The sequence below is a fragment of the Phodopus roborovskii genome, unplaced genomic scaffold (genome assembly GCF_943737965.1).
Source record: "Phodopus roborovskii unplaced genomic scaffold, PHOROB, whole genome shotgun sequence".
Classification (NCBI taxonomy): Eukaryota; Metazoa; Chordata; class Mammalia; order Rodentia; family Cricetidae; genus Phodopus; species Phodopus roborovskii.
Genome location: NW_026126447.1, coordinates 30,655,934 through 30,675,803, shown reverse-complemented (window position 1 = coordinate 30,675,803; position 19,870 = coordinate 30,655,934). Strand labels below are relative to the sequence as shown.

The 19,870-nt window shown below is 45.9% G+C and overlaps 2 protein-coding genes across 2 annotated transcripts in view; both read right to left on the bottom strand.

Moving 5' to 3' along the window:
• L1td1 (LINE1 type transposase domain containing 1) lies at window positions 1–4,722 on the bottom strand. The gene is made up of 2 exons (XM_051187973.1): window positions 3,814–4,722; window positions 1–1,209 (listed from the first exon to the last, which is right to left on the bottom strand). Exons 1-2 carry the CDS (start codon window positions 4,720–4,722, stop codon window positions 1–3), a joined length of 2,118 nt encoding a protein of 705 aa, XP_051043930.1.
• Window positions 4,723–18,961: 14,239 nt separating this feature from the next.
• Patj (PATJ crumbs cell polarity complex component) overlaps window positions 18,962–19,870 on the bottom strand; it is a 292,270-nt gene continuing 291,361 nt past the window's right edge. The window contains exon 43 of the mRNA XM_051188206.1: window positions 18,962–19,443. Coding sequence (XP_051044163.1) covers window positions 19,416–19,443 — 28 coding nt within the window. The 3' untranslated portion in view covers window positions 18,962–19,415. The remainder of the gene's footprint in view (window positions 19,444–19,870) is intronic.

The following is a 19,870-nucleotide window of genomic DNA, read 5'->3' as shown; positions in this document are numbered from 1 at the left end:
CTAAAGTAGATTGCTCAACAGTTCTTTCAAAAAGGGTATTTCAGAAACAAACTTCTTAAATTCTTCAATATCAAAAAATACTTTAGTTTTACCCTTAAAATCAAATGCCAGTTTGGCAGGATAAAGGATTCTGGGTTGAAAGCCTTCTTCTTGCAGAATTTTTATGATCCCAGACCACTGACTTCTGGCATCTATAGTGCCAGGTGATAAGTCAGCTGTCAGTCTGATTTTTGACCCTCTGTAGGTTATTTCTTTTTTTGCTCTAGAAGCTTTTAGGATTTTCTGCTTATCACCAGCACTCCAAAACTTCACCAAGATGTGTCTGGGTGTGAGTCTGTGTTCATCCACTGCATTAGGGATTCGATGAGCACTGACAATCTCGAGACTCGGGTCTTCCAGCTCGGCAAAGTTTTCTTCTATTATTTCCTTAATGATGTCCTCTGCTCCATTCTCGCGGTTCTCCTTTTCTGGGATTCCTATCACTCGGATGTTGGAGCTCCGCAATCTATCCTCTCTCTCCCTTAGCCTTTCCTTGTCAACGATCTCCTTGGCCAATTGCATTGTTTCCTTGGTCAGTCCCTCCACTGCATCCTCTTGCTCATTCACCCTCGCTTCAATCATGCATGCCAAGGAATTCAGATCATCCATTGAACTTTTCATATTTAAGACATCAAAGAAGTAAAGTTTTTTAATATCTTCAACTTCCTTTTGCATCTGTCTGATAGTACTGATCACACTTCTTCTGAAGTTTTCTTCAGTTTCATGGATCAAGTCTGCTTCTTTGGCCATTAGCTCTTCTGCTTGCAGAGCCTTGTATCTCCCTTTCTCCATGTTCACTAAAAGTGGAGTGACTTGTGACGGGACGCTCAGCTTTGAATGTGAATGGCTCTTAGGACCATCACTGCCTGCCTGTAGGGATTCTGATGGAGAAGCCAAGTACAGGGTGAGACAGGGTGTCCCAGTTCCCTGACTAGTCATGGCAGCTGCTCCTCCCTCCTGGCACTTGACCAGCTTTTTTTCCTCAGAATCCCAAACCAAGTAGCTAAAGGAAAGTTCTCTAAGTCCATAGAAGGTCTCCTTTTTCTTGGTCTGGGAATTCTTTAAATTTCCTTCTTCTGATTCAGAATCTACTATCAAACTAATCAAACCAATCTCCTCACTACTCCTGGTGATTTTCTCAACTCCATGCTCTTGTACCACAGTCAGGCCCTGGAAAGTTGAGCCTTGTGTTTCATGGAGTACAGAGGCCTCTTCCTCCTCCCCCGAGGTCTGTTCCTCCTCCCCCAACTCTGAGCCCTCCTCCTCCTCCCCCAACTCTGAGCCCTCCTCCTCCTCTTCCCCCAACTCTGAGCCCTCTTCCTCCAACTCTGAATCCTCTTCTTCCCCCATCTCTGAGGCTTCTCCCTCTGAAGTTTCTTCTCCCTCCTCTGCCCTCGAGGCCCCCTGCCTCTCCAGCTTGACAGTGTCTTTATCCTTCTGCTCCAATGTTTCCTCTTCAGAAGTCTTCGTGTTTGGACTAGCAACTTTTACCTCATTGATGAATAGGAAGCTCAGACTATCTCTTGCTATTCTTCTAGCTTCATGCTTTGTGTCTCCTAGAGTTTTACCCTAGAAGTTTAAAAAAGTTATTTAAGTCATGTTTTTCAGTGAATTAAAACTTCTATTTCACCCTCTAAATTTAATGTGCTTGCCATGACAATGAACGAATATCTATGAAATTGCTTAAATATATTACCTTTTCCTGTGGTGAAGACCAAACTCAGGGCCTTGTGTATGGTGAGTATTGCTCCCACAAGGATAGTGGTAGACCCCTACATCCAATCACCTGTTCTCAAAGACATGAACCCCCAAATAGATTGTTTCCTATAACGTTCCTAACAAATTGCTTCTTCTGCAGTATTCAGAACAAATTCCCACAAGATCCTGCCTGTTCTGACCTTCTGAATCCCTAGTATGTAATGTGTCACATGTGACTGATTAAGCACAGTTAATGATCACTCTTCATGTTTTGCAGGACCCTATAGAATTAAGACCTGGTGACCCAGATTCACCTTAATGGTCATTTACCTTTCCCTATGACACAAAAGCAATTTAACCTAATTGAATGTGTGTGTGTGATGGTGGCACAACATTCATATAGAGTAAGGAGTTAGTTCTCTGTTCTACCATGTGGGTCCCAGGTATAGACTCAGGTCATCTAGCTTGTATGACAAGCACCAGTACCCACTGAGTCATCTTGCCAGCCCACAATTTCAACTTTTTTGATTGTTTGTTTGTTTTTTGAGATAGGGTCACTAATAGTCTAGGCTGCCATGTCAATCTTCATACCTCAGCCATCACCCACACCATTCAGGGAAACCGTGCCTGATGTATGTGGTATTGGGGATTGAACCCAGGCCTTTGTGCATGCTAAGTACATACCCTCCCAACTGAGCTACATCCCAGCCTTATATTCTTAAGATAGGGACCGAAAGATGGGCATAGTGCTGTGCCTGTAATCCCAGCACTTCAGAGATGGAGTACTAGGGTGAAGAGTAGAGACTCTGGGCTAATGAGAGCCTTTATCAAAACAAACAAACAACAAATAAAAAATAAAATAGTGAGCAAATGAGAAACTGAACACTGAAGTTTGAGTCCAACTTTACACAAATTCTAGCTGTGTTAAAAATCTCAGTGGGAGGAGCTGGAGAGATAGCTCACAGGTTAAGGGCACTTGCTCTTGCAGGACCTGGGTTCAATTCCAAGCACCACACAAAAGCTCATGACCAGGGGACCTGACATCCCTTCTTTTTCAGGCACCAAGCACATACATGGTGTACATACATATATGTAAACAAAACATCATGCACACAAAAATGAAAATAAAAAACTTAAAAAAAAAAAACCTCAATATGAAAAAAAAAAAAAAAAAAACATAACGTTCACAAAATTTACCTTAAAACTAAGATATATTAATGGGAAAATGCAAACCAAAATCACAGACCAATCAGATTACCCATAAAATCTTATGGCTGAGGGAACCTTTTGTTCATGAAATGGTACCACCAGTGTGCATATAACAGAGAACCTCTACAATAAATCAAAATGTACCAGGAAAAAGAGAAAAGAGAGACCAGAGCAGATGTGGTGGTACACTCCTACAATTCCAGCACCAAGGAGACTGAGGTAGGAACAACTAAGCATGAGGCCAGTCTGGGGTACATAGCAAGGCCCCATGTCTGTGAAGATGATACTTGCAGCTGATACCACCCCTAAGTAGGGATGTAAAAAATATATATACAGTTACAAACCAGTAAGTAATGAAAGACAAATGAACGGAAGACTTCTTAGGGGAGGAAATCAGAGTGAACAATAAATATGAACCCACTCAGGCTAAGTTAGGGTTGAGTGAGATGCTGAGTGTAGTCAGCAGACGGGGCAAAAGATGGCGTAAGGGCTCAGGATGGCTGAACAGTTAAGAGCTCTTGCAGAGGTCCCAAGTTCAGTTCCCAGTACCCACATGGGGTGGCACCATGGGGATCTGATGTTTTCTTCTGCCTGAGGCCACCAGGCAAGGCAGGCACATGATGTACAATGTACATGCCCACTTTTTAATGAGCTAAAAGATACTCTTAGTGTTGACCCTTACATTTTAACGTAAGTGTTCTCCAATCAATTTCTGGAACCCCCATGGAACAGACCTTAATCTCCTGCTCATCTCTCAAACTTGCAACGTACTTTTGTTTCCCAATGTAATTCGCTAAAATTAAAAATTCCACATTATGCTTTTTAAAAAATTACACCAGCGCTTACACCTGAATCCAACATGCTTACCAGTCTTTCTTGAAGCCCATTTCTTCCTCCATGTCTTGCTTCGTTTTGTGGGAGCACATCTTTCAGTAACTCTCTCAGGAAAGGGTTTGTGCTGGTGAACTGCCGGAGGCTGTAAAGGTCTGAGAAGGTCTTTGATTCGCCGTCACATTTAAAGGCTAACCTAACTGAGCACTGCAGCTCAGGTTCCAGCTCCTTCTCTTTCAGAAGGCGGAAGATGCTGCCCCACCGCTTGTTGATATCCAGTGAGGCTGATGAGAAGTCAGCAGCCAGCCTAAGGATGGCTCCCTCTTGCGGCACGCTGTCTTCTCCGGAGGCATTTATGGGGTTCTCTTTATTCTGATGTCTTGTTTCTTTGGCTGGTTTGTCCTCCCCAGTCTTCGGGTCCTCTCCTAGAACATCCACCTGGCCACTGCCGTCTCTACACCTGTCATCTAGACGATGCAGGGCTTCTCCTGCCCTCTCTAGCGATGGTTTCACGCCGCCGCGCTGGCTCTTGTGCTGTTTTTTGTCCTGCTTCCTACTCAGCTTGCTCTTTTCCTCACTTTTCACAGTGAGGTTTTCAGTGTCATCTGTTCCAGAACTTTCCTCCTCCACTTTTTCTCCCTGCTTTGGCCGTTCTGCGGCTGATTCTTTTCCTTCTTGCTGGGCTCTCCTGTGCTCCGAACTCTTCAGCTCGGGTGGTGCGCGTTTTACCAACATCTCCTTTAGATCATTTTTAAGGCTTTCTCTCATCTCTACAAACATCATGTCTTGCATTTCCATTAAGGCATTAAACTTCTTCATCATGACCGACGATACGTCATTGTACTTAAAATCCTCTGATGCGGCCATTTCCCTCTCGGTGTCTGCTAGCGGCTTTTCTTTGTGTTCCTTTTGAAGCCTGGCTGCTTTTGATTGCATACCAGACATTATGGAGGCACTAATACCGGAGTGCACTTTCTTCTCCAGGAAAGAACTAGTTCAAAATCCTAAAAGAATAAAAAAGTCACCTGAAACATAAACAAATGAAAGTTTACTTTCTGAGTTTTGTCGAGAAACTTGGTAAGAATGAAGATGCTTAAGGAAACTATGTTAGCAGGGCAGTGGTGGCACATGCCTTTAATCTCAGCATTCAGGAGGCAGAGGCATACCACAAGCAAAACAACAAAACAGCTTTGAGGTCAACCTGAGAACGAGCCAAAGTAAACTCTAGTCCTCTTCCCCGATCCCACAGGCCCAATCTATGCCCCAGGAACCTGACACTCAAATCAAAGACTACTGTTAAAGAGACTGGACCTGACCTTCAGCTAAGATACAGAGGTGAGCAGCCTTGGGGAGACAGACTTAAGATAGTAGTTAGGAATTTAGAGTGTGACCTTTGTGTGACGGCCCTCAGCATAACAAAATAAAATGTTTGTTATACTAACCATAAGTATCTACCTTCTTGCTTGAGATACCCACTCAGAAGACAGCAGCTGGGAAGGAATCTAGACTGACCTTGCTGGCTCATCACAGCAAACCATACTCACACTGCCTGAAAAGTCATGGAATTTTTGAGGACTAACGGCTCAAGGGCTAGAACCAGAAAACAGACAAAGGATCATAGATACCTGGAGGACCCACAACCACTTCCATGGAAACCAAACAGCTCTACCGGCAAGGCTGTATCTTAGCGTGTAGACACGCCAGAATGGGAAGGAAAGATGGGAGCAGGTCTTTCAACTTGGCTTCCTAAATTTCCATTACTTTCACAAAATGCTCAAAGGAAAAAAAGGGTTCTCTTGGCCCCATGTTTTAGGCCTTTTGGGGCAGCGCATCTCATGGTAGATGCTGTGGGGGCTGTGTCTGCTCATCACTCAGTCACAAGGTGGAAGACACCAGGATCTCAGTCTCTCTTGCTTTCTTCCCTTAAGTAGCCCTTGTCTCCTAAAGGTGCCTGCCACTAGCTCCGGCACACTGGGCTGTCAGCCAAGCTGGCAGCATAGGCTTGTGGGAAACACTCAGGGCCAAATGGAAATAGTTCTTGCAAAGATGATGCCTACCACGAAACCAAAAATAATCAGAGAACAACTTGGCCAGGGCTCCTGGGTCAAGGGTCTCCTTGAGTATGCTGGGCTGACCTGGAAGCCCCAAGTTCCTCCTCCTGCCCCTGGAATGCTGGGATCACAGGTGTGTGGGACCTTTCTTTGTGAAAGCAGCAACAATGACAACAAAACATTGTTTGAGAAAATTGTTTGAGATCGGGTTCTCATTCAGCCAGCCTGAAACTTGCTACATAGTTGAGGCTGACCTTTAACCTCTGACCCTTACCTTCTGCCTTGATCTCCCAGAGGCCCACACCCGCAGTACATACAATGCCTAGATTTTTCTTTCCTTTTCTTTATTTGTTTTTTTGGAGACAGGATTTCTCTGTTTAGCCCTGGCTGTCCTAGAACTCACCTGATAGACCAGGCTGGCCTCGAACTTACAGAGATCTGCCTGCCTCTGCCTCTGAAATACTAGGATTATGTGCCACCACCACCTGGTTCAATGTTTGGAGTTTTATTTTTGCGTAAACTAGGATCTTTTGCACTGTGGGTGAGGATTCCATGCTGAGCTGAATCCCTAGTCCTTGAGAAAAAGTTTTAAAGCATTAAGATTCTTTGCAGTTATTCATACTTTCGTGTTCTTATCACAATCCAGGAGCAAAACAAATGAGTCTATGAGCCAATATCACTTCCTATGCTATACACAAAGAAACAAAGGCAGATGGGGTTTTAGTCAAGGGGGCTTTGCCCACCCTGCAAAGGCCCTGGGTTCTATGTATGCACTGACACCTCACCCCAATTCCATTTAGATCAGGCAGGGAGGCTCAGGACAGTAACCCCAGCACTAGGGAGGCTGAAGCAAGATGATTGCTCCAATAGACTAGCCGGGGATTACAGAATGACTATCTCAAAAACAACAACAAACAAACAAAAAACAAACCAAAACAGAAACAATGGGACTGGAAAGATGGCTCAGTGGTTAAGAGCACTGGCTCCTCTTCCAGAGGACCTGGGTTCAATTCTCAGCACCCACATGGCAGCTTACAACTGTCTGTAACTCTAGTCCCAGGGGATCTGACACCTTCACACCAATGCACAGAAAAAAAAAAAAAAACCAGAAGCAAACAAATATATATACATAAGATATAGAAGGCGCAACATGAGTTCACCCAGGATCTGTATGGTGGGAGAGAACTTACTCCTGCCTTGACATACATGCACACATGGACACACACAAATAGACAAAATGTAATTATTAAACACATTTAAGACACAGAACATGTAAAGTGAAGCAGGAGGATGTTTAGCTGAGGCTAGCCCGGTCTACATCCAGGGATACACCTCAAGACCTTGTCTCAAGAACCAACAACCAAAGGAACAACGTCAAAGCAGAGACTGCATCTTCATAATTAACATGCAAAATGAGCAAATTTGTTTTGTTTTGTTTTACTTTGGTCTAGAAATTGCCAGAACCAAGCCTGCATTGGTCCTTTACCTGCCTCCTCCCGAATGCTGGGAATAGAGACAGGCCTATGCTACTAACTCTGACCTTAAAAAAAAAGTTTTCTTAGTTATATCCAAACCCCAGAATTCCAGAGAAGATCAAAAAGGAAATACTTCAGTAACAATAGGAGGCTAGACAATATGAAGGTTAGATTAAAAAAAAAAAAAAAAAAAAAAAGAATAGAGTTGGGAGGGGGTGGCCCACACCTTTCATCCCAGTACTCAGAAGGCAGACAGGTGGATCTCTGTCTGTGAGTTCAAGGCCAGCCTGGCCTATAGAGGGAATTCCAGGACAGGTTCCAAAGCTACAGAGAAACCCTGTCCCAAAAAACCAAATGAATGAATAAATGAACAAATACTCATCACATAAATAAATGGACAGATGCAGTTCCTTGGGGGTCAGGTGCTAGAGCACAAGGCCTTGTGCACGCTAAGCAAGTGCTTGGCTACTACTGAATTTCAGGCCCAGCCTGATACAACAACAACAAATCAACTTTAAAGCAAATACTAGCAAATCAATCAAGCCCATTGGCATCAAGCAAGTTTATATCAAGATCATGTGGGGCAAGGTGTGGTAAATAGTACCGTGTTGCCAAGAAGAAAATCATCAGATTTGGGTGTAGCTTCACAGTATCTAAGGCAGTGGTCCTGGGTCACTGCAGCGCTGCAATAAATCATTGGTATTTTGCCTGCATGTATGTTTGTGTGGGGGTGTCAGATCTTGGAGTTACTGACAGGCGTGAGCTACCATGTGGGTGCTGGGAATTGAACCTGGGTCCTCTGCAAGAGCAGTTAGTGCTCTTAACCACTGAGACATCTCTCCAGTCCCCTGGCTTTTTGTCTTTAATGAAAGCATTTTAGCTGTGGTGAGAAATGCTCTCTCAAAAAACAAACAAACAAAACCAAAGCTACATTTAAAAGTTGTAAGCAGGCAGATGGTGTCAGTATGTGCTGTTGATCTCAGCACTCGGGAGGTAGAGGCAGGTGGATGGATCTGAGTTTGAGGTCATCCTAGTCTGTAGAGCTGGTTGAAATACACCCTGCCCCCACGAAAGCTTTAGTTTTTTAAGCACCCAGGGAGGTAGTGTGTCCCTATAATCCCAGCAGGCAGGAGGATCTCGAATTCAAGACCACCCTGGTCTACAGAGTGAGTTCCAGGACAGCCAGGACTACACAGAGAATCCCTGTCTCAAATTGCCCTCTCCAAAGAAAAAAGAATGTAAAGGGGGTCTGGTGTTATAGCCCAGTAATAGAACATGCGCGCGCGCGCACGCACACACACACACACACACACACACACACACACACACACACACACACACACACACACCCACCCACCCACCCACCCCTGGAATCTGCAAGGCTCTCTGTTCAGATCTCCAGCATAGCAAAGTCAGCCTGTAACTTTTAGACTTCCTGTTTAACATAAACAAACCTCTTGGGTTGCAAACAGAAATTGTCTATTTCCAGCTTCTATAGTTAAGTTGCAGTTAAAATTTGTAGAAAAATACAAAATGTTACTAAACATGAAAAGATAATGATATAGCTGAAGAGATCAACAGAAACAAAACGAAAAAGCCTAGGCCACTTTTCTGCACGTGGAGCCCCTGCAAAGCCAGGTCTGTAGAGTCTGGATGGCCAATTAAGAGCTGCAGGGCTGGGGAAGACTGGAATGCTGCAGGTCTGGAGGCTAATGACCTTATCTTGGGCTAGTTATAGCCTTCCAGAACACCATTCCTTGACTACCCCTTTGTCTAATAGATAAGAACCTTTTAGAATCTATTAATTTAGCATTCCACTAGACTCAGCCTCCCACCAACCCCAAAGCTAAGAGCTAAGATAGTATCTTGTCATCAGATAGTATCTTGGACCTATAGAAACATTCCCTAGCAGTGGGCAGTGGTGGTACTTGCCTTTAATCCCAGCACTCTGGAGGCAGAGACAGGTGGATTTCTGAGTTTCAGGCCAGCCTGATCTACAAATTGAGTTCCAGGACAGCTAGGGCTGTTACAGAGAAACCCTATCTCAAAAAAAAAAAATCCAAAAAAAAAAAAAAAAAAAAAAAGAAAGGAGGAATGCTCCCCCAAGCCTGTTGTACCTGCCTCCCTGATTGATATATATATCAATCAAGGCAATACACACACACACATTGCCTTTATGACTTTCTTTGTTGTCTCAAACAATAACACTTCATGAAACATTTATATGGAAGAGAACCGGGCTCATCACATGCCTGTAATCCCAGCACTTACAAGGTGAAGGCAGGAGGATTAAGAGTTGAAGACCAGCCTCAGCTACACTTGGAGGACAGTCTGGAAGACAAAACAAACAAAAACCTCCACAAACTAAAGGTGGGGGTGGCTGGAGAGATGGCTCAGTGGATAAGAGCACTGGCTGCTCTTCCAAAGGACCTGGGTTCTATTCCTAGCACCCATATGACAAATGAACAAATCTAAACCTCTAGTTTCAGGGATTCTGATACCCTCTGGCCGCCTCAGGCAATAACACACATAGTGCACAGATACATGCTTAAGTATAACATCCATGCAGTAAAATAAAAGTTAGAGAGTACGGGGTTGGGGGTACATCTTTTGAGCCAGGCCATAGCTGTAACCCCAGCACTGGGGAGGCTAAAGAAAGGTACAAGGGCAGTTTGCCACAGTGCAAGACCTTATCGTAAATAAACCCTGGGTTTGACCCAAATGAATAACAGATCTCAGTAGTTGATGGTTTGGCTTAAAACGTTTGTTTGAGGGTCCCACCCTGCACCCCAGGCTTCCCTGGAAGTTCAGGTTGGCCATGAACTAATAGCAATACTCAGCTTCCTACATGCTGGGAATAAATACAAGCATCACTTTGACTCAAGAGCTACAATTTAAACCAGTACTGGACCAGGTATCTGCCCTCTAGAGCTTCTGAGTGACTGACTTGGCGGAAGACCCACTGTCCACTATTGGACTTTTTGAGTGATGTACCAATGTGGGAAATTGCAGACTGTTTCAAATTGTTGGACGCAAGAAGCTGCACAGGATGAGATGTCGCAACATCTCACGGCCTAGTGGAACCTGTACATCAGCTGCAGGTCCACGCAAGGAAAAGACAAGATCCCAACAAGAATACAAAGGGCAAGGTCAGGAGGAAGATGCACTAACTAGAGGCTGAAGTTGGGAGTTTGGAAGCTGGCTTTTGTCAAAAGCAGTGACTCCTCAAGTCCAAAGGTCTAAGGCCGCCTCGCAGCTGTGCCCTTCATCTTGCCTCTCCAAGGCACGGACATAGGTCAATCAAAACAGGGTACAGTGGTTGTGTGCCATTTCAGCACTTGGTAGGCAGAGGCAGAAGAGTTAGGAGTTCAAGACAACCTGGTTTCACATCAGGCATCCCCCTCAAAAAAAAAAAAAAAAAAAAAAAAAAAGCCAGGCTTTAATCCTACAATTTGGACTCCATGAGACTCTCTCAAAATCACCTATACCACACAAGTAATATAGTACTGGATGTTGAACTCAGGATGCCTCCCCCACCCCCACCCCAGCTACATATACCTTAAATAAACATCTGCAGCGGGAGGGGGTGGCTCTCAATCTTGCCCGCTAGCAAATTGAGGGAGGAGCAAGTTGCTAATTTGAAAATGCAATGATAATAAACATCTGAAAAGAGAGCACAAGGTGACAAGGGGGGTCAGGCAAAAGCCAAAGAAATGCAAATCCAAGAAGGCTGTCCTGGCTCTCCCAGAGACAGGAAGTCACGCCCTCCCCCTCAGGCCTGATCCCGCAAATTTGGGGCTTTCTACCCAGGTAGGTTTTCTACAGTACAGCGCCAAGGATGTAATCCATTTAAACTGTAAATCATATATCGGTGGCACGTGATCCCAGCACTTGGGAAGCTGAGGCCAGAGAATTGCAGCCAGTTGGGAATCCAACTGTAACTACATAACCACTAACTCCAAAAGGAATGAGATTTCGCAACTTCACGGGGCAGAATACAACAGCAAACCTCAAGACGAAGCAAACCAGAACGGAAGACTTTCCATCACTCCAGATTGAATGGCCGCCGCCAAACCTGGCCTGAAATGTTTTGCTCAGTTCTTCACCTCTTAGAAGGCTTCGGGTTAAAATTCGGGCTATGTAGGTTCTCGGATGAGAAAAAGGTCTCATACGTGTGACAGGGTCTCACTAAACTGTCCCAGTGAGCCTTCAGGGGAGCCTTTTGCCTCAAGCTGAAGAAAACGAGCTACCTATCAATTTCCTGCTACTTGTTTGAGGCAGGGTCTCTCTAGGTAGCCCTGGGTGTCCTGGAATTCACTCTATAGACCAGCCTGGCCTCAAACTCCCAGATCCGCCTGCCTCTGCTGGGGTTAAAGGCATGAGCCACCAAGTCTGGCTTCTTTCCTGTTTTAAATTGTGGAGTTTTAAATTCCTAGTACCCGGGCGGTGGTGGCGCACGCTTTTAATTCAAGCACTTGGCAGGCAAAGGCAGGCGGAGTTTTGTGAGTTCGAGGCCAGCCTGATCTACAAAGCGAGTTCCAGGATACCCAGAGAAAGCCTGTCTTGACCCGCCCCCCTCAAAAAAAAAAAAAGAAAAAGAAAAAGAAAATAAAAACCTTAGTGTGATGATCCCTAGTGAGTTTCAATGCAGTCACTTGACACTAGGTTAAGGGCCCCACCCTAGAATACAGGCTACACACCATCCCTATTTTGGGACACTTCTATCCCACTCCAAAGAGCCCTTCTCCGTGCCCCACGAGCACCCTGCAGCGTACCCAATGTGTGCCTTGTGGAACCAGCTCTCTGCAGCACAGGACTTGTTCCGTCCGACGCACAGCCGCGTCTCTCAGCACCTGAAATAAAGTGAGCATCCCAAGTCACGTTGTGGATTGGTATGTAGAAAACCACCCACGTGTCAACACTAAAAGTTCTTCGATGTGAGTTTGCTTAAACAGTATGCCCAAGTTAACAGGGACACTAGGGGTGGGGGTAGGGAGGAGGGAACAACCGGGATCCGAATTCAAGGAGGCAAAGGGCAGGCAAGAGGACCGTGGCTTCTGCCCTGTGTAGCAGGGTACATTACTTAACACCTTTAATGACTTGAAAAAGAATTCTGTCCATTTTCCTAGCGAACTTTGGAAAGAAGCGGATGGAAACGCCTTCCCAGTCAAAGACACCGAGGAAAGCGTTGGAAGGAGGAGGCTGGGAAGGGCTTGAGAGCCGGGGTCCCCAGGCTCCCTGCAGGGCTCTGCCTGGGGCAGCCGCTCACGTAGCGCAGCTCCTGCCCCGCTGTCTCACTGTCCCCACTTTCCCGGAGAAGCGATTCTCACTCCCCACCCCGGGACTGGACAGGCAGAGCAGAGTGAGAAGCACGGGGACATCCGGGGCCTAGCCCTGAGCAGCCTTACCTGGGAGCCACGAGGTCCAGCCCGGAGGTCACACACGCCGACAAAAGCAGGCCGGGGCGTCTGAGCGCAGGAGGGACTCGCTGGTCGTCGCGTGCTGACTCCTCCCCTCCCTCGGCGAAGTTTGCAGGTTTCTAGGCCCAACCCCCTCGCCATCGGCTTCCCTAGCCCCCTCCCAGTAGGGCCTGAGCCTGCGGGGCATGGTGGCCCACGCCCATAGCTCATACACTCTGGGGACCAGTTAGGAAGCAACTTTTTAAAAAATTAAAATTGTTTCACTCTAACCAGCCGGGGAACACGCACGCACGCACGCATGTACGCACACATCCCTGTCCTGACTTCAGGTTCTGGTAGCAACAAAGGCTACACTAAGCGCCTACTCGGTGTCAGTTGTAGGCTCCTTTCCTGAAGCCAGTAGATTTTCCGTGCTTGGATGAGGCAGACGCCTTCCTCTCTGTGCTTTTCTGACCCTCACCTTTCTGCTCCAGGGCCTTTGCACTAGCCGTCTCTCTGTGGCTTCTTTTACCAGTTCATGTTTTGAGAGAATCTCCTCAACCTGGAATTCCATATGTAGTGAACTCTGAACTCCCGACTCTCCTGCCAGCACCAACCTAGTGCTGGGATTACAGACCTGTGTGTGAACCAAGGAGTAAGGGAGGGGCTAGGGTGTACCGGGGCCTTGTGTGTGCTAGGCCTGCACTCTTCAAGTGAGTTACAACACCAGTCCACACTTTCTCACTTTTTCCAAAGCCACCTTTTCCCATCCACGGGTCTCAGGTCAAATATTAACTCCTGCAGGGATGGTGGCAACACCGACCACCCCCCCCCCCCCCAGCTACTCTACAGGCAGTAGGACACCTTTGGGCATAGGAACTGGAGCTAGCTCAGGCACTACAGTGAGACCTGTCTCTTAACGAAAACAGAAAGGTTAAGAGGCCTCTGAGTCAGCCCTTCCTGACGCCTTCTATCCCAAAGCTCTACCGCAGACCTCTGCTTTTACTCCACACTTTCTTTGAGACAATACCTTGCTGTGTAGCCCAGGACAGCCTTCGACTTCCTCTGTAGTTCAGATTGACCTCAAACTCCAGGCACTCCTCCTGCCTCAGCCTCCCAAGTGCTGTGATTTCAGGTACACACCATGCCCTCTTTTGTTCCCCACGTTCTGGACTTCCAGTTATGAGAGCTGGATGTATTCAATAATTGAATTTCCCTTTCCTGGCTCTCTGTTCTCCACTTCCCATATAGAATGCAATTCCAACCAGACCTGACCTGTATCTTTCTCACTCAAGTGTTTATTCACGATGTCCAGGGTCATGACTAGCATGTTCTACAGCCTCTTGTTGAATTAATAACGTAAGGGGATCCACCCCTCCTGCCACAGCTGACCAGATGCTATTGCTAGATGTGCACCACGTTTTCTGCAGGATTAAGAAGGATGGTGCTAGAGAGATGGCTCAGTAGGTAAGAGCACTTGTTGCTCTTCGAAGACCTGGGGTTCAATTCCCAGTGCCCACAAGGTGGTTTACAACAACCTGTAACTCTAGCTCCTCCTCCCCTGGACACCACGGAGGCCAAAGCATATGTTTGGTGTACACACACACATGTGCCGGTAATACACATAAAATAAAATAAGTAAATAATAAGAGAAAGGTGGTTTGCTGGACCTTTAATCACAGCACACCTTTAATCACAGCACTGGAGAGGAATAGGTAAGTGAACCTCTATGAGCTGAGCTCTCACCCTGCTACACACTGTTGAGTTCCATAACCACCAGAGCTATATACTGAAACTTTGTCTTAAAAAGAAGGGTGTGTTGGGCATTTGCCCCGAGTTAGAGACTTTGGGGTCCTGGGTGGGTGGGCTTGGGTGGAAGGTGGGCTGTATTAGGTCACATGGTTGCTCACGAATAGTAAAACCTCATTAAGCTCATGCAAGTGAACTTTTAAAATGATTCTCCTCTTGGACATGGTTGTCCTTGTTACTTTTCTATTGCTGTGATGAGACAGCGTAACCAAGGCAATTTAAGAGGGAGCTCACAGTTTCAGAGGGTTGGAGTCCATGACCATCATGGGGCAAGCATACGGCAGCAGGCAGGTGGTGTGGCTCTGCAACAGTAGCTGAGAACTGAGACACAGCCGCGAGGTAGAGAAAGAAAGAGACCCAGAATTTTGGCAGTCTTTTGAAACCTCAAAGCCCTTCCAACCCCAGTGACATACCTCCTCCAGGCTACATCTCTGAAGCATCCCCAACTGTTCCACCACCTGGGGATCCAACTATTAAAACAAATGAGCCTACAGGGGCCATTCTCATCTAAATGAGCACATTAACAAAACCCCTTAAAGAAAAACTAAAATGAGCCGGTGGTGGCGCATGCCTTTAATCCTGGCACAGGATTTAATCCCAGGCAGAGGTAAGCAGATCTCTGAGTTTGAGGCTAGCTTGGTCTACAGAGTGAATCCCAGAGAGACCCTATTTGGGAGCGGTGTGGTGGTGGTGGGGGGGGTCATCTGTGAAAGTGCTTGCCTTATAGCCCAGGTAATCTGAGTTCATTCCTGGAACCACATAAAGGTAGAATTGATGCCACAGAATTGTCCTCTGAGCCCCTCGGTGGCTCACACACATATACAATAACGTAAGTTCTAGCAACAAGGCTCCCCAACAGTGCTCGTCCTAGAAGGAGGGAGATGAGTTGGGGTGATGCCAAGAGCCCCCAAACACTCACATTCAAGTATTACTGAACAGTGAGTGGTCAAGGGCATCTGTCCTGTCCTAGATGGTCAATGGGAAACACAGACCTGGAAGGCAGTGGAACCTGGCCTTCGGGACTGAAACCAATTCCGCGGGATATATTCCTTCCTGTGCTGTCTGTTGAGAGTCTGGCTGGATGTGAGTCTTACATTCTGAGAACTGGGCTTCAGAGAAGTCATGAAATCACTCACTGCAGGCGGATCTGTCATGCCAGACTCCTTGTCCGCCTACCTGACAGGCGCGCTGGTCAAAAGCCTCATACACATGGTGTCTCTTGTGCCACCACGCGGTTATCTGAGGTATCGCAGGCTTCTGTACTTCAAAGCCCCGCAGCAGGGAGGGGTAGGCGATAGCAAGTTTAGGAGAATGGGGCTCTCTTGCCTGGATCTCATTCTTGCCTAGAAGGTACTTAAACAGGATGTCCTTCCCTGCTTGGAGTTCCAGATTTTAGCAGACCTAGTTCCCTAAGTCAGGTAAAGCCTCATCCTTGGTTTCATGCAGAAAAGAATTCAAGAAGAGGAGCCAATAGGAAGCAGAATTGATGTTTATTAAAGAGCATTAACTATACATGTTTTCAGCAGAGGGTTAAGGAAAAGAAGGCTCTGGGGAGGAAAGTCTCAGACTTGTGTGCGTTTCTGCAAGAGTCCCACTACACTCTCTTTAAAATGGTCCTTTCTCCCAAGCTGGTAGGTTTTGAAGGTGATGGCTTAGAAGGCTGGGACTTTGGACAGGAGATTAAAGAGGCACTCGGGGCAGGATTCCAACTGATAGGGAAGCCGTGCATTCCACGGATGCAAGAAGGTAGGGTAACATTCCTGTAAGCAAAGTCAGCTGCTTCTTTTTACAAGAATTATTTTCATATTATGAAAAAAACATTTAGGCTGGTGTGGTGGCACATGCCTTTGATCCCAGCACTTAAGAGGCAGAGGCAGGTGAATTTCTGAGTTTGAGGCCACCCTGATCTATATAGTGAATAGGCCAGCAACGGCTACACATTGAGACCCTATCACAAAACAAACAAACAAACAAAGGGTCTGGATCTAAGAATTCAGGCATTATGCTGGCCAGCCTGTCATCTGGCAAAAAGCACTCAGGCAGTACCCTGGTCAGCCTAGGGTTCCATGGTTGCAGTCTGCACTCAGGACCCCTTTAAAAGAAAGACCCCTGTCCACTTAAGCTCTATTTCCCTCTCTTTCCCACTATTCCTCTGGGACAGACAGGACTTTTCCTGTCTCCCTCTTTTCTCCTGTCCTCTCGCTGTCCCTGTGTTCCTCTTTTCTCTTTCCTTCCCCCCTCTCTGTTTCTAATAAAACTTCTCACTAAGCTCTGTCTGCCTGGCATATTTGTCCCTCCGCCTTCGTCACCCTGGCCTGCCATGGAATCCGCCAAGGTTCCCCCATGAACTTTATCGTAACACATGGCTCTGTGCTGCAATTCCAAAGGACCTGGGTTCAGTTCTCAGCACCCGGGTTGGTTGGCTCACAACTGTAACTGCAGCTCCTAAAGAATCTGACGCCCCCAAGGGAACCTGCACTCATGTGAACTCTGCCCCATAACTAAAAATAATAAGCTATATCTTAGAAAGAATGCCAGATTGAAGTTTTGAAGGCTCGAGAGATGGCTCAGAGCACCCACGTGGTGTCTCACAACTGTAACTCCAGGTACAGGAGATGTAAGGTTCTTGGGCTCTTACATATGTGTGGTACATATAAACCCATGCAGACAAGCATAGACATAAATAAGTATTATTAAAAAGATTTTAGTTTTTATCACTTTGCATGCATAGGTGTTTTGCCTGCAAGTGGATCTGTGTACTGTGTGCTTGCAGTACCCACTGACATCAGAAGAGGGCGCTCTACCAACCGAGCTACATCCCCTGCCCAGACTGGAGTGTAACAGGACACTGAAGAATCGACTGAAGAACAAAATGAAGTTAGATGCAGAGATTAAATGTGTACACCATAAGCCATGTCTCTGCCTGATGCTTAGTCAGCTGCCTTGACTTAGAACCTTTAGAAATACCTATACATAGAAACATTCTATACTTTATTTTTCTAGTTCACTTACCTCTTGGGCTAACTCCAGTTATTAATAATATTAATAATAGACTTAAATGACCAAAAAAATAGCATATGTGATTTTTAAGAAAACAACCTTTGCAAATTACTGTCTTCTTGGTGTATTGTAAGTTTCAATGGCAACAAACTTTTTGGCACAGCAATTACTCACTAGTCCTGTGGAAAGAGACAGGGCCCCGAGGAACCTGATGAAGAGTCCCACAATTACCTCATTAACAGACTTTGAGGGGCATGCCCTAAAAGGAGGATATATAAAGAAAGACACAACAACAATGCATCATTTCAAAGTGTGTATTTAAGGTCGTTCCACCAAAATTAAGCAGAATCATACTTGGAAAGCATTAATGTAGCTATCTTTATCTTTTAAGGTACGTTTTCATCTGGGCTTCATTTGGTCTCTGCTGCTTGAGATGTTCTCTCAGGTATCATTCACACAGAACAATGGCTTCTCATGAACCGGGAGGCAGGATCCTAACAAAACCATGTATCTTGAATACATTATAAATTCTAAAAACCCTATGGAATCTCAAAAAACTTAATACCAGTCATGGAAATGCACTGTCAACATAAAACCGAGGCAGTCTGCACCTTGGAACAGCCACAAAAATATTACGCAAGAGTTAATGCACTTTGTGATTATATCTACTCAAAGGGAATCTCAGTTAAAATCCTCACTAATTAAATAACATTTTACATTGGGGCCCATTAAATCCTGGTAATTACTAAACAATTTGCAGCACTGAGTTATAGTAAATAATGCTTGGATACAGCCATTGCTGACCTTGTAGTCACCTTTCAGGGTGCCCTTCTTTGTTTCCACAGAACTCAGTGATGAGCATCCACCTTTCCAGCCCATTTCACTCTAGGAGTCCTCTGCTACTTCTGCTACAGTTGCTTTCTCAGCTGCAAAGCTCCAGCCACTAGGAAGAGGAGGAGACTGAGAAACCCAAGCAGAGCACTGATTCCTAGGTCATTTGCTGTTATTTTACATTTAAGTGTTGCACATAGCTGCTGTGGGCTGGGTCACTGTGCAGGCTGGTATGGAGGCAAGGGAAAGGCAAACCAAACTTGTCACTCACTTTGAATAAGGCCAAGGATGCCCAGACTTGCTTATCTCCCCAGTGTGGTCCACAGGGGAGGGGAAGGGGTGGCTCAACCTGCTAAGATGCCCCTCACTCAGAGTAAGCTCTCCAGCAATGGGAGATTGCCTGGCTAGGATTCAGGACTACTTGCTTCTGTGAAGTTCAAGGCACACTTGATGAGCAGTGTGCATGCGTGAAACTCAGAAACAAAGCCTTTAGAATACTGAGTAGACTACAGAATTTTCGAATTGACTCCTCAAAATCACCAATGACTAACATACACAGACCTAGCTAGAGACAGGGAGATTGACTTGACTATGAGTCACACGGAAGAGACTGCAGTAATTCCCAGCAGCAGAGTATGAACAGTTCATTGTGAGGAAGTTAATTACACTGCTAATGTTTTCTGCCTTATTTGAAGAGACAAATTAGCATAAGTAAATCACGAGTTAAGATGACAAGCTAAACCTTTGTTTCCACTCATAAGATGAAACCACAGGAGATTGCTGTTAAGCCTCTGTGGGGAGGAGGGATGTGGGGAGGAAGCAGGGGCAGCAGCTCTAGTTTCTGCAAACAGAAGCAGAGCAGGGATGAGGCTGACTTTTGGCTGAGGCAACTTTTCATCCCACCTGGAAGCCACAGCATTGTGTATTTTCATGTGTCATAATCAGGACCAGCGCTCACGGCAGCACAGTCAAGGCCACAGCCCCTGTCTGCCGCTTTAGAATGGTGACAGCTTGCTCATGAGTAACACCTTCCAGGGGCTCGCCATTGACAGCTAAGATCTGGTCACCTCGTTTTAATCGGCCGTCCTCTGCAGCTGCTCCCTATGAACAAGGAACATAACAAAATTACTAGGAATATTGCATGAAATTATCTACACACACACACACACACACACACACACACACACCAAAGTATATGTGAAGCTCCACTGGATTTCCTTCCATATATGTAAATATTCTATAATCTGAATAAAACAACCCAAATCCAAAACAGAGCTGTTCTGAAGACTTCAGATCTGGCACGCTCAGTCTGTACACTCATGTTCAAACTCATGCCACAGACTGCCAGGGCCTGAATCACCATCATCTATCCCTCCCTCCCTCCCTTCCTCTCTCCCTCCCTCCCTCCCTCCAGGGTAAAAATCACCATGTAACTCTGCTAGCTTGGAACTCATTAAGTAGCCCAGGCCATCTGCAGAGTCACAGAGATCACCTGTCCACCTTCTGAGAAGGCCTATTTACTTCCTGT

Bases quoted from the DNA above. Each gene is read 5' to 3' on its own strand.
- L1td1 (XM_051187973.1), bottom strand. From the start codon at position 4,722: ATGTCTGGTATGCAATCAAAAGCAGCCAGGCTTCAAAAGGAACACAAA. The intron at 1,210-3,813 runs GTAAGCATGTTG...TCAACTTTCCAG, and splicing joins ATGGGCTTCAAGAAAGACTG to GGCCTGACTGTGGTACAAGA.